This window comes from Armigeres subalbatus, chromosome 2, assembly GCF_024139115.2.
Source record: "Armigeres subalbatus isolate Guangzhou_Male chromosome 2, GZ_Asu_2, whole genome shotgun sequence".
In the NCBI taxonomy this organism is placed as follows: Eukaryota; Metazoa; Arthropoda; class Insecta; order Diptera; family Culicidae; genus Armigeres; species Armigeres subalbatus.
The window spans coordinates 18982769-18997023 of record NC_085140.1 but is presented as its reverse complement, the minus strand read 5'-3'; the positions used below and the strand labels follow the sequence as shown (position 1 = coordinate 18997023).

Here is a 14255-nt window from a genome sequence, read left to right as displayed (position 1 = left end):
CGAGATATTTTTGCCTTTCTCGTATTTAATAAATGACTTCACTATTTTGTGAGATTGGAAGGATGTCATCTAATTGTGTTTTACAATGTTTCTATAATGATGAAAACATTTATTGGTCTATATTTCGGCTTACAAAACACTATGGACACGGACTTCAAGATTCATTACCGAAGTTCAAGATGTCTAATGAACTACACGATACATGACGTGAACTTTTCTTAATCATATATTATCGTTTGTTGGTTAACATCGTTCGTAAGTTCAATCAAAGTAAATTGTCTGTGTTTCGGGTATTGGAACACCCGACATGGACATTAATTTACGATGTTCTGAAAACTCAGATGTAAACTGGTACATTATATGACAGATTTTGATTTAAAAAATGTATTGGAAGTAACCACTTCCTTCGATGGGACTTGAATCCACGGGTCGTGGTCGAAGGAAAGTGATTACCTTCAATACATTTTTCAGATCACAATCTTCCATATAATTTAGATATTCACATCTGAGTTTTCAGAGCATTGAAAATCGGTAACATTCTTTGATGCGTATGCTTTCGTTACTCGAATTACGGAAACGTATGTTTCATAAATAATATAATTAATTACAAATTAACAATGCTTATATAATTTTTAGCTATATAATATTGAAGAGTATCCATTATTTTCTTGGAAATGCTTAAAATCAGTGAAATCATTAGTTGGATTTCAGTTTCTACTAAAGAATAGCTACATTACACAGAATGCAATATCATAAAGAATAAAGTCTTTAAAAACTTACCCCGTTCGTCTGCTCGTCGGAGTGGAAGAAGGACACTAAGGCTGCTGGTCGAAAGTAGGAACGGCGAAACAGAACATCCGAGAGATCAATACAAATAGTGTTCGACACTACAGGCCAATGCGCGGAGGAGCGCTCAACTTTAGAATACTGGAGTCGTTTCCGTGATCGCTTGGCATGCTTGTTGCCCCTAATTCCACGCGACACTCAGAGGTGCCCACAGGTTCCCGCTCACTGATAACTACGTCGCATCTCGGGCATTTCAATTTTGTTAATTTGCTACTTGCTCCTTCTGCCGAAGGTGAACCAGTCACAACGGTGCAGTAACGACTGGCACAATCCTTATGCAACGCATGGCCACAATTGCCAAAAACCACAACGCAATCTTTAGCGCCGTTGTACAGCTTGTTTCGACAGATGATACATTTGATAGATTTCACGCAGAGTCCTTTCCTAGCGAAACGGCGCTCTCGAGCTAGAATGGCGTGCAGATCTCGGCCCAGAATTTGTGACGTAGTCTCCAGTAGCACCGTTTCGTATGCCGAATTGGACAACATGCCGATAAGAACGTGTCTGATGTCACCGAAGTTCCCTGTCTTCGTCCCGGAGGTCAGCACCAACTGGACCAGTTTTGCCAAATCGACAAACTCGCTTGCCGAATGTAGGATATTTTTCGTTATTTGCGTTAGATCAGCTCTGGAGAGAACAATTTTCAACAGTGAGAACCAGAGTTCTTGACGTTCGGCCTCTGACAGGACTGTCGAAGCTCGGGAACACAAACCGGATACCTGAAAGAAATCGACTGATGACAGCCAATGTTGATCTCACTATCCTGTTATTAATCTTACCTGCAGAGCACACATCTCGGCCGTACTTTCCGGGGCATCTTTAAGCGCTTCTACCGCAACGGCATAAGCCGCCTGGTAGTCACCCTGCTTTTCGTACAGATAAATTAAAGCCGTATTCATTCCATGGCCCTTGATAACACCAACAGCGAAATCCAGCCGATAAGAATCGTTCGACTTCAGGAACTCGATCACGTCTTCCGGTTGGTATTGACAAAGCAGTTCCAAGTACTTCTCACAGTCACGTGTTTCCAACTGGACTCCTTGCTTGTTTAACTGCCGAAGAAACTGAAACAATCTCTCCGGACTATTGTGCAGCTGTTGAAGAAACTGATTTAAATGTCTCATAAACTGATCCGTTGCGACCCGAGTCGTCTGTTCACAATTAATGTCCAGAATGGTTTGAAAATTCTTCATAAATAGTGGCAACACTTGCCTCCGTTCTTCCTCGCTGTACTGGCAGATGTAATTGAACAGCTCGCTATGGCGGAACTCATCCAACAAGTAGCAATCGAATATTTCCTCGTACCGACCAAGTTGCTCCAAAATGTATTCTGTGACTCGATAACACCGGCCGTGACGTGAAATTTCCAACAAATCTTCATTCGGAATGTGACTAAGGCAGTTGGACCGGAGCAGTTCTAGCCACGTTTGCTCCTGTTCGGAATGTTCTCTCCGAGTCATACTACCAATGGAAATTTCCTCACTCTGCCTCGTCAGATAGGTTATTACTCGTTCTAAGAGCAGTTCATTCTCTGGTAATTGGCGGGAAGCTATCTGTTGAGCAATGAAATTCAGCAAACAGCCGATCTGCGACCAACTGGCGTGCTCCGGAGTAAGTATTTCTAACAAAATATTTATAATCCGTTGCCGCTGAGATAATCCAAGTTCTCCATTGAACTCTTTCTCCTGGAATGCAAGTGAAATCACGTTCAGCGTTTCTCTGGTATCAAACTCCAGCAATGTCCTTAGATACGGATAAGGAAGCTCGGCTTCGGGGGCGTTCTTAGAATGAATCACCGTTAGGCAGCGCAGCACTTCATGCTTCACCGTGGCAATCAGCTCCGGTTCAATGTCTCCCGTTGGATAGCCTCGACCTGCGAGACAGCTGGACACATACACCAGCAAGCAATTCCCCAGATGGGAATCGTTCTCGTCGTTGATGATTGGAATTAAATCCGTCAGCGAAACCGTGTAATCACGTAGGGCTTTAGTGTTTAGGTACATCTGGGCCCGATAGAGATTCTCCTTGCGGCAGATGGTTAGCACCTGATGCAAATCCAGGCATTGCCAGTCCAGCTTAAGAATTAGATTTTCCAGCCGAGTAAGGTCTCTTCTACGCAGAAAATAATCACAAAGCACTTGTGCAACTGAAGGAGCGATCGAGTTTAGATTATCGTTCTCGATTTGTCGGGCGATGATAGTTAAGTAGTAGTCAGTAGTGGGGAGGCGGTCGTAAAGCTCTTGCCAGAGGAGATTCCTAAAAACGAATGCAAGCCAGATAACAAATTATTAAATTGATTAGTTTGAAATTGTAGCAAAAGAGTTGTTCCTACAGTATTTCTACTCCATGCAAAAACAAACTACTTCAAAGCCACTCTGTATTTTTTGATGTAACACAAAAAAGAAAAATAATCTGACCTGAAAATATGTATCTAAAAATTCCTTACTTCTCATTTATCTCTATCAGACACGCTACCATTGCTTCCAGGCACAGTTCTGGCGATTTACGAGTGGCGCTCAAATACTCATCAAACATTCGAAGGATTCGCTCCTTAGCAACGGCTAACCGACGGTGTCGCCCAGCTGCCGCTCGGTATCCGTCAACGGCCAGTTCAATTGCTTCTTCCCAGCGTTGCATCGACGTCAGGTAGGAAATTCGGTCGCTCCAAGCTCTGGCGCTGACCCCGTGTAGGCTTTTCCCTGCCAGTAGATATATTTGGCTGCCCTGTGAAACAACCGTATTGTAACAAGCCGAGTCTCCGGCTAAGGCTAGAGCTGGGGATACGTTACCCCCGGTTGCTAAGCCTTTGAACTGCGCGGAATTGTACATCAGACCAACATTCGACACGTCAATTGTCTCCAATTCCTTGTTGGTTCGAACATCCGACAAATGGAGCATTTCCATCGTGTCCAAACAGGCAATTGTCTTCGGTCCAAGCCAGTGAAGCGCCAAAAGATTGTAACCAAGGTGGATATGGCGAAGAAAGATAAGAGATATTCGTCCACTGCAATAGCTTATCTGATGGAAATACAAATCAGCACCACGTGCAGCTGCCAACACGGGATCGATGGTTCGTGATGAATCTGCAGCTTGAATCAGTACCATCTGCCATGCAAGCAGCGGCAAACAATCTGGATAACCGGCCATTGGATGGAATTTAATGACCTTAAGTCTAGGACGGATCATCACGACAAAAAACTTGCTCAGCGTGGCCAACGCTGCCAAAGTATAATTCTTCAACGGATGCTCCTCGTCTCCCAACAATAATGGCTCTACTGTACAAACTTCTCCACGGGCACCACTAAATAAGCAGCGAGAATCACAGCCACGGATTCCAAGCCTCCTGGTAAAGCTTAAACTCCATACAGACCCACCGGAATCCGAACAAAGTGCTAGTGCAGGTCGGTTCGTCCATTTCAGATGCAGCACACCCGTGTTTGGAGTAATTACCTCGTTAAGTGTACGAATCACGTCTCCTGTAAACGTATCTATCATCAGTATACTCCCCCGGGCGAACCCGGCCAACAGACGGGTATTGTCTTCGTTGAAAGCCAAAGCTGAAACCGCTCCTTGCGAAATCCCATCTTGACAGCACCATTTCAGGGTCTGCGAACAGTCAAACGCCAAAATATGTCCATGTGATGTTCCCACGGCAATCATTTGTGAAACCGTACAGGACGTTGCCAGTCCGGCGTCTATTCTGTCCACAGCGGATGTGACCTGTGCCGTAACGCCCTGTAGTACGACGTGCCTTAGAATCGACTCCATTCGCATGTAGTCATCGTTCAACGAAGGAGTCGGTGTCGACCCCAACCCTCCACTGACCACACCCCCATCTACAACTGTTCGCCCGGCCACCGATACACTGTCCAGGTCACTATCTATTTCACTGAGTACACTTTCCAACGTTGGGAGTTGGTCCACCGCAGGAATGGAATATTCCTCATCATCCAGCTGAAAGGAAATGTTGAATCAAAATTTTAGTATCAAATTTCTCCCTTATCAGTGCTCCACCCACCTCCTCAATATCCAGTTGGAGCGATTCAGCCAGCAGACTATCATTTGAGGATCCATGATCGGAATCCAGCAAAGAGTTCATCGACGGCGCTTTCAGGCTATTCATGATAAGTGGGTCGGCAAATTGTTGTCACAAAACTGACTTCAGAAAGCAGCCATGGCCTCAACTTGATTATTAAACGAAATTATTTCACAGAAAGAAAAAGCTCGTCATTAACTGCAAACGCACATATTTTGACAAAATTTTTCTCTCCTGATTATCGCCTCGTTTTTCGTATCACTTTTTATCGGTTGTTTCTTTCTCGCTGACGTTTGACCAGTGTGGTCAGATTTTTTTATCAGTGTGATTGAAAAAAAAAATCCCGCCCCATTGAAAATAGATGGAGGACCAAATCACGTGCGACACGTTTTCTGCACAATACAAGACAAAATTTTCAAAACGACTTATCTGCTTCTGTAAACAAAGATTTAAACGACGATTCGACGAATCTGATAGCTCTCCCACGCAAACCAACACCACCAACAGGTAGCGGAATCCTTCACCTACCTATTGATGGTGTTGGTTTGCGTGGGAGAGCTATATCAGATTCGTCAAATCGTCGTTTGAATCTTTGTTTACAGGAGCAGATAAGTCGTTTTGAAAATTTTGTCTTGAATAGATCAATGCAAGATCTTGACTTAACCTCAATTATTTGACAGTTCACAGAGCTTGTTTACAAGGTGTTAGAATTAAAATCGATCAGCTGCAAATAAAAATCCGTAATTTTCGCTCAAAATCACTTTGATTCGAATATTCTAGTGATATGCTTTGAGTCCTACCATAAATCAACCACAGCAGACATCAATATTCTAAATTAATCGCAAAACAGTTTTTCCGGAAGCTGCTCCAGAGACTAAGTCCCTGTAAACAAGCTCTGTGAACTGTCAACCTACGTCATCATACACTGGTCGATGCAAACTCTAACTTACACTACTAAAAATCCACACATATTTATTGGCAAAAATCCATAGATTTAACTTATGATGTATATCAGCGCACACATACCCATTCTCCATGCGAACTACTTATAAAATGTATATCCAAATAAACTTTATGTGTGGTCTCGAATTAGCAATTATTTAATTTATGTGTGGTTCTCAACCCCGTGGCAAGACATGCTTTTCAGCGTAGCGAACATCTTCATGAATATGTCCAGCATACATTTTGAAAAGTACTTCTCCCGAATCGTGCGTTTACAAGCAACTACATTTTATCCAAACTATTGTTGGCTACATATTTTCAAATTATTCAAAAATAATACCAGCTATTATGGGCATGTAAATATAATCCTAAAACATCTTTCTGCACACCATTTATTTCATTTCAATTTCACTATTGAATGTTGTTCGAATTGCATCCCCGGACCATTTCTACTGTGATGCTCATCACAGTATAAACAATAATAATATCTTTTGTTTGATTCGGAGCGGGAGAACAAGATACGAAATATGATTTCAGCGTTTGATTTCACCTATCGATTCACTCCAATTCGTTAGATTATTATATTTTATCATCAAATAACATAATTCCCATGGTCAAAGATGGAAATCTTGCAAATTATTTCGAAAACAATTTTCAGATTTAACCAAAACAAATAGTAAACAAAACACATAATGTTTATTTTCGTACAATAACAACGGACGGTAATGAGCTACCGTCCGTGGACATGGTGGCTATTGTCAAACCCCTTGTGGTAGTATAGGACGCCAGGGGGGTGGTGGTTCTATATCAATTATATTAGGGTGGAGCTATTGCAAAAATTTCTAACGGCGACACATATCTTATATAGATATTTCTAGCAGTGTAGGCCTTGTCCGATTCGCGAATTAAAATCAAATTAAACTTAACAGTTCAGAAATTATGCAATCTCCCGTTCATAAGAATGGATGGTGCTATCCAGCAAGACCAACAAAACATCTATCAAAAATGATTCAACATCTGTCAAAAGTAATCTTGCTCTGCGAGCAGGGTTATTTGAAATTTTTTGAACTGTCATTTTTAAGTTTAATTTGATTTTAATTCGCGAATCGGACCAAAGCCAAACCTCACTTATTTTACAGTTCACATCGATTTTTGGTTTAAATTTCAGAAGTTTTATTCTAAATTTTCGACCACTATTCTAGTTTGAATCTGGAGCAAAATAGAACAAACTCGCTGGTTTCCCCAGCAGTGTTCCATTCATGTTTTTCAAATTTTTAATTAAATTAAATCATTATGTTGCTGCCCAGAAAGGCACTGCCCAGAATACTTCTGCCAGTAGCTGCAGTTCTCTTTATTCAACAATAGGTATCTACAATACATCCATAACAATATTCTTTAATCTACCAAAGAGCAACTACAACCAACTGGCGCCTACCTCCTTACCATCTTCGATCTACAGCGAAGCCGTCGCACACTACCCAACACTCTTCCTTAGTGTGCACGCGTCGCTACTTTCTTGGCTCCTTCTAACACCGAGCCTCCCGTCCAGGGCTCCTCCTCGCCGAACAATTCCTCGTTGCCCGTACAAATGGACTCTATCCGACGTTTGCACAGCACCCTCTGTTGACCAGCTCCTGAATGTCCCGACGCTGCTCCTGGACGCTTGCTGATCAGCCAGCATCCTACCGATCCAACCTCCTGATGAATGCCGTCTGGCGCTACCCAAGACTTACGTGGCTGATCCATGATCCCACTGCGCCACGCGACTTATGCGGCCGATCCATGATCCCACTGCGATAACGTCGACGGCCATAACATCTCACTAAGATGGAGAACGGGAATCGTTCCTGGGCCCATAACCTGTTGAGCAAACAAGGGCATCCCCTCACAAAGAATAACAATTAGAGTTCCCTCTCTACACCACGTCAGGCTACTGACTGATACTTCTGCCAGTAGCTGCAGTTATCTTTATTCAACAAAAGGTATCTACAATACATCGATAACAATATTTCTTTATCTACCCAAGAGCAACTACAACCAACTGGCGCCTACCTCCTATCCACCTTCGATCTACAGCGAAGCGTCGCACACTACCTGATCTTCCAACACAAAGTGGATTGATCCGTAGATGAAATGACGCATTCATACACTAAAACAATTAAAAAATATTTGAATATCGTGATTCATTCTGCAGAAAATAGAACTGACCGTTATACCAGTTTTAATTTTTTGACAGTTTACTGGTATAAAAAATTAATCTAGAACAGCTGCTGGGAAAATTTATGTTTCAGATTCACATTCAAACTTACAGCCCCGAACGATTTGAATCACTGCTGATTTTACTCTATAATTAAACCATTGACGAATGGTGCTGGTTTGCGTGGGAGAGCAAACAGATTCGTCAAATCGTCGTTTGAATCTTTGTTTACTACACTGTGCCAGCAAAGTACTCTTTAATGGGTGAAAAAGTACCCATTTTGAAGTTAAATAGTTCAACTCATTAAAAGAGTAAACAGCGTTTACTCATTAATGAGTAAAAGGCATATACGTCATATTCGGGCGTACTTTTTACCCATTACCGAAAAAAACATTTTTGGAGAAATGGGTATTTTTCACCCTTGATTATTTTTAAAAATGGCCTGAATTTAATGATATTCATCGAAATAGTGACGCAATTACAAGGTATATGAAAAATAGCTCTTTATTTTATTTATTATTTCCTGTAGATACATGGAAAGACATATTTAGAACAGCAACTTTGCTTTTTTGCTCGCAAATCTGTTTTACCGGGTCGCATCGAGGAACCTATCAGAAGAAAAGATTCCACAATTGAAGAAAGAACTCGTTTTATGCGTGGGAGCTCCCAAGGTGGCTGTCTCTGGAACCAGTCAACCAAATTGATGGTTTGTGCCAACCATCTTTGTCGATCGCCGCAACAACGGAATCGCCAGGGAAGTTTGGATTTGCGAAGCTGACATTCTGCAGACTGTGCACTTGGAAGACCAATCCCGCATAATTAAAAACGATATGTAGTTTTGTTGTTACTATTCACATGACATAAATAATATTGTTACTATTTATACCATTGTCGATTTAAAATGTGACTATATGTTCAACTAGAACAGGTAATATAACACATTGTTAAGCTACGGTACCATATGCAATAATTTCATAATTTATTGTTTCTTTACAATTTGTTATTATCCACTATGTTGGAAAAATACGATAATTTACTTTAAATTGATTATAGTTGACACAGTAACAATATGGATTATTGTTTCAAAATAATCAAGTATCTTCTGAAATTTTTAATTTCAGTGTGGTATCCGAGGTGGTTTCACGCAAACTAGAGGAATTATATCATTCAAATATAAAAGTACCATACACGATCCAGTTTTCCAAAAAGTGTGTGTGTTTTTTTAATAGAACGTATAGTGCTCATGCATTGTGCAGCTGCCATGTTAGATTTTGGTGGATTGCTCGAGAAAGTTACGGTTCTTGATGCTCATTATTTAGTTGATTATTTGGATCGTAAATTGTTTATTGCGCTGAACAAAAAAAGGTAAGTAATAGAATTAACAAAATTTAAATAAAGTAGCCTATGATATTTATAATCTGATGTTTTTTTGCTTCCAATAGTTCCTGCTGGTTGGATTTGTGACAGTCAGACGGGTTGTTGTCGATTTTTCTTCGGTAAGTTTCTTTTACGTACTTTAAAATTGCATGCATACTTAGACTTAATAATTCTTTCATGCGTTTCTTGTAGTCAACATGGTTCTGATGCACGGATGCGGCTTAATTCCGGGCACGCGCGACCAGAATATATGTAGTATGAAGTGTACTATGTACTAAGTGTTTTATAGTTTCTTCTGAAGTTTAATCTGTTAATAATATTGCTTCTGAAACGGTGCTTATGATGTAAAACTACCTATTCAGTTTATAGACAATAAAATGTGTGTATATTTAATAGCAATGTAAATATCGTGTTTTAACTTTATAATTGAGGAAAATAATGAAATGGTCTTCTTACTTCTGAATGATATGATATACGGTGCGCCATTTTTTCTCCTATCATACTATTGTATACATACCGCACCCCATATTGTATCATGAAAAACATGGATTATAACTGTACTATACCATATCTTGTATTGCTAAAAAAATGTACTGGAAAATGAAAGTTTTTATATTGTAATTATACTTAACCGCCTATTACCCATATAGTCGATTTGCTAAATACAACATAACATATTGTGAAGATGATTTATGATGAGGTTAGCTTATCTTAAGTATGAACAACAATCAGTATAGTAAGGGTAGTGTTATTTATAATCATGTATGATCAGAGAAACGGTACAGTTATGGTTCAGGATTATGCGGGATTGCACATCCTCGATGTACCCAAGCACGACACCATCCATATTAAGGCGGAACAATCCAGTACTATCCTCGTACTAAGGCCTGCGGGTGAAAACAAAATAATTATTTTGTGAAGAAGGTGGGCTGGGTTATGAGGAACTTACATCGTAATCACTTCCACTAAGTCCGATTTTTCTGTGACGTTGTTGGATGAGTCTGGCTGAAGTACAGCAGCATATCGTTCCATCCCTTCATCATGAACTGCATCAAATATTTACCGCAGTCTGATGATTCTATTCTGGAAAGAAAAGTAAGATTAAAATGGAAAAGTTCGGCGCATTCAGCAAGTAACTTACAATCCTCATGAAAGTTTCTCAGCTATTATGGCAATCCTTGTCTTGGAACAGTTGGAACAGCTCCTAATTTCCGTTGGCTGCCGTGTAAGCTTTGCCATCCATGACGAGGTACCTCGCGTTATATTATATTCCGTAATATTTTAAAATATTTGTACCTAACATAACTAGCAAATATGCTACAATCGAAAAGTTGCACAAAAAGATGATGTACAAAAAGTACATTTTGTTTTTCACTCATTAAAGGGTATAAACAAGGAACTTGAAAATGGGCATAAAACACTCATTGTGCAAAAAAAATAATCACCCATTTTTTTGACATTTTCATATATCACCAGAAAAGGGGTGATTTTTAATCCTTAAAGAGTATTGTCGGGTTTACAGTGTAGCAGATAAGTCGTTTTGAAAATGTTGTCTTGGATTAATATCCCAGGAAACAATCTGTGAGATGTTAGAGTCTCGTTAGAATCTGTTAGCTATGTTGCTTCCCGAAAAGCATAACTAAATTATGCTTCTACTGAAAATCAAATCGAATTTATGCTGATATGTTCGAAGAAGCAGTACTGGACGCCATTTTTAATAGTTTAGTTCATTTGGAAATTGATTCGTCGCGAACAAAACCACCGGTATACTCTCGGAAAAAAACAGTTTATCAAAAACCTAATCTCGCTCCTTAATTCCGGAAATCTTTTCGTTCGTCGGTGTGTGGATTTCATCGGTAAACTCGGAATAGTGGTTATTAAAGCAGTAGTGCTTTCTGCTGAGACATGAAGTAAAAAAAATATCTTTGGTTATTTGATTTACACTCATTTATTTAATTTATATTTTTAGAGAAACGCCCTTTGGCCTTACTTGGAGAGTTACACGCTTCAAACAAACGTCGTTCAGAAATAATAGTGCTCGATAATGACGAAACCTTCAAACGATGATTCCGTACCTGAATTCAGTGGAATTAATCAAACCCGCACAATCAAAAAGCAACAAAACTCCTCAACCATCGTAGTCAAAAATCAACAACTTAAAATACTTCCCCGAGCGACGATGACGGTGGACTTGCTTGATTGGGATTCGCAAGCCTTCTTTCCACAACTCGATCGAATCGCCAGCAACGATGAGAACCAGAAGACAACACCCGAAGAAGCAGTTTCCGAAGATTGTGATGAAATCCCCTGCTATCAGGAAATAAACATTTCCATGATCGATTCCAGCCAGCGTCGAACGGACATGGAGGAAGATATCTGAATATGTGAGCAGAATTTGGCCGACATGAGCAACATTTACTTGGATGAAACTGGAGTGCAGCCCCCGGTTCCCGCATCGACCAAGGTTCAGCTGGGTAGTAGTTTTGACTAACTGTTAACTGATGAACTGGCTGGATGGACGGACGAGTGACAGAGGAGTGTCAAAAGCGGGTCGGAAGTCGGCACCGTTGGTTTCATCGCACTTCCAGTCCCTGGGCCCATTCTATGGGCTTCCGAATAAGATAAGGGATTTGCTGAGGATGTTCTGTGGTATAATGGAGATGTATGGTGAGTTATGTTTTTGTTATGCCTGAGAATTATTATTTATTCATACTAAGGCCGGAGTGGCATCTGCAGTTCTTCTTAAAAGTCGTCTTTAAATCCATTCTACTCCTCTACGGAGGAATTCACTAAACATCCCTTTTGCTGGACTCTCTCTCGACATACGCACTACATGCCTAGCCCACTGTAATGTGCCATATTTTATCAGCAGGAATTCCTCCGGGAATTCCACCAGGATTTCCGCCGGGAATTCCACCAGGATTTCCTCCGGGAATTCCACAGGATTTCCTCCGGGAATTCCTCCGAGAATTCCACCAGGAATTCCTCCGGGAATTCCACCAGGAATTCCTACGGAAATTCTACCAGGAATTCCTACGGGAATTCCACCAGGAACTCCTCCGGGAATTCCTACGGGAACTCCACCAGGAATTCCTCCGGGAATTCCACCAGGAATTCTCGCTTAACTTTTCAAAAGGACCTAAGTAAAAATTTTTCCATGAATTAATTTGAATAGCGCAATCAACAGAACAACATGAAAGCTTTTGATTGCAGTACTCAAATTAATTCATGAAAAAAATGTTACTTAGGTCCTTTTGAAAAGTTAAGCGAGAATTCCTTCGGAAATTCCTCCAGGAATTCCACCAGGAATTCCTCCAGGGATTCCTTCGGGAATTCCTCCAAGAATCCCTTCGTGAACTCCTTTTGGATTTCCTCCTGGTATTCCTTCAGGAATTCCTCTTCCTTCGGGAATTCCTCCGGAATTGTTTAATGGAATCCCTTCGTGAATTTCTCCTGAATTTCCTGAAATTCCGGGAATTCCTTCAGGAAGTCTTTCGGGGATTCTTTCAGGAAGTCTTTCGGGAATTCCTTCAAGGATACCTCCATAAGTTCCTTCGGGAATTCCTCCGGGAATGCCTTCGGGAATTCCTCCGGGAATTACTTTGGAAATTTTTTCGGGTATCTCTCCGGGAATTTTTCCTGGAATTCCTTCGGGAATCCTCCGGGAATTCTTTCTGAAATTCCACCGGCAATTACTTGGGGGATTATTCTGGGAATCCTTTGGTGAATTTCTCCTGGATTTACCTCGGAAATTCCTTCAGGGACTCCTTCGGGAGTTTCTTCAGGCACTCCTTCGGGAATTTTTTCGAGAATTTCCGAAGAAATTCCTTTATGAATTCTTTCGGGGATTCCTCCGGGAAATCCTTCGGGGATTCCTCTGGGAATTCCTTCGGAAGTTCCTCCAGGAATTCCTTCGGGGATTCCTCCGGGAATTCCTTCGGGGATTCCTCTTTGAATTCCTTCGGGGATCCCTCCAGGAATTCCTTCGGGGATTCCTCGGGAATTCCTTCGGGGATTCCTAGGGAATTCCTTCGGGGATTCTCCGAGAATTCCTTCGGGAATTCCTCGGGAATTCCTTCGGGGATTCCTCCGGGAATTCCTTCGGGGATTCCTCCAGGAATTCCTTCGGGGATTCCTCCAGGAATTCCTTCGGGGATTCCTCCAGGAATTCCTTCGGGGATTCCTCCAGGAATTCCTTTGAAGATTCCTTCAGGAATTCCTTCGGGAATTCCTCGGGGATTCCTCGGGTATTCCTTCGGGGATTCCTCCGGGAATTCCTTCGGGGATTCTTCCGGGAGTTCCTTCGGGAATTTCTTCAGGAAGTCCTTCGGGAATTTCTCCGGGAATGTCTTCGGGGATTCCTCCGGGAAATCCTACGAAGATTTCTTTGGGAATTCCTCCGAGAATACCTTGGGGGATTCCTCCTGGAATTCCTCATGGAATTTTTCGAGAATTTCTCATGGATTTATTGAATGAATATCAAAAGGAATTTACAGGAGCAATTCTAGAGGAATAATCCTTCGCGAATTTTTTCGTGGATTTCTCAAAAATTCCTCCAGGAATCCTCCATGAATTCCTCCCAAAATTCCTGGAGGAATTCTTTCGGAAGTTCCTCCAGGAATTCCTTCGGAAGTTCTTCCAGGAATTCTTTCGGAAGTTCCTCCTGCAATTCGGAAGTTCCTCCAGGAATTCCTTCGGAAGTTCCTCCGAAAGTTCCTCCAGGAATTTCTTCGGAAGTTCCTACAGGAATTCCTCCGAAAGTTCCTCCAGGAATTCGTTCGGAAGTTCCTCCAGGAATTCCTTTGGAAGCCAAGAAGAACTTCCAAAGAAACTCGTAGAGTAACTTCGGAAGGAATT

The 14255-nt window shown here is 41.3% G+C and overlaps 1 protein-coding gene across 1 annotated transcript; it reads right to left on the bottom strand.

The window, feature by feature from the left end:
* Positions 1 to 536: 536 nt before the first annotated feature.
* LOC134218044 (vacuolar protein sorting-associated protein 8 homolog) lies at positions 537 to 5164 on the bottom strand. The gene is made up of 4 exons (XM_062696918.1): positions 4865 to 5164; positions 3293 to 4800; positions 1626 to 3102; positions 537 to 1565 (listed from the first exon to the last, which is right to left on the bottom strand). The coding sequence occupies exons 1-4, from the start codon at positions 4967 to 4969 to the stop codon at positions 888 to 890; spliced, it is 3768 nt and encodes a 1255-aa protein (XP_062552902.1). The 5' UTR covers positions 4970 to 5164; the 3' UTR covers positions 537 to 887.
* Between the last annotated feature and the right edge of the window lie 9091 nt (positions 5165 to 14255).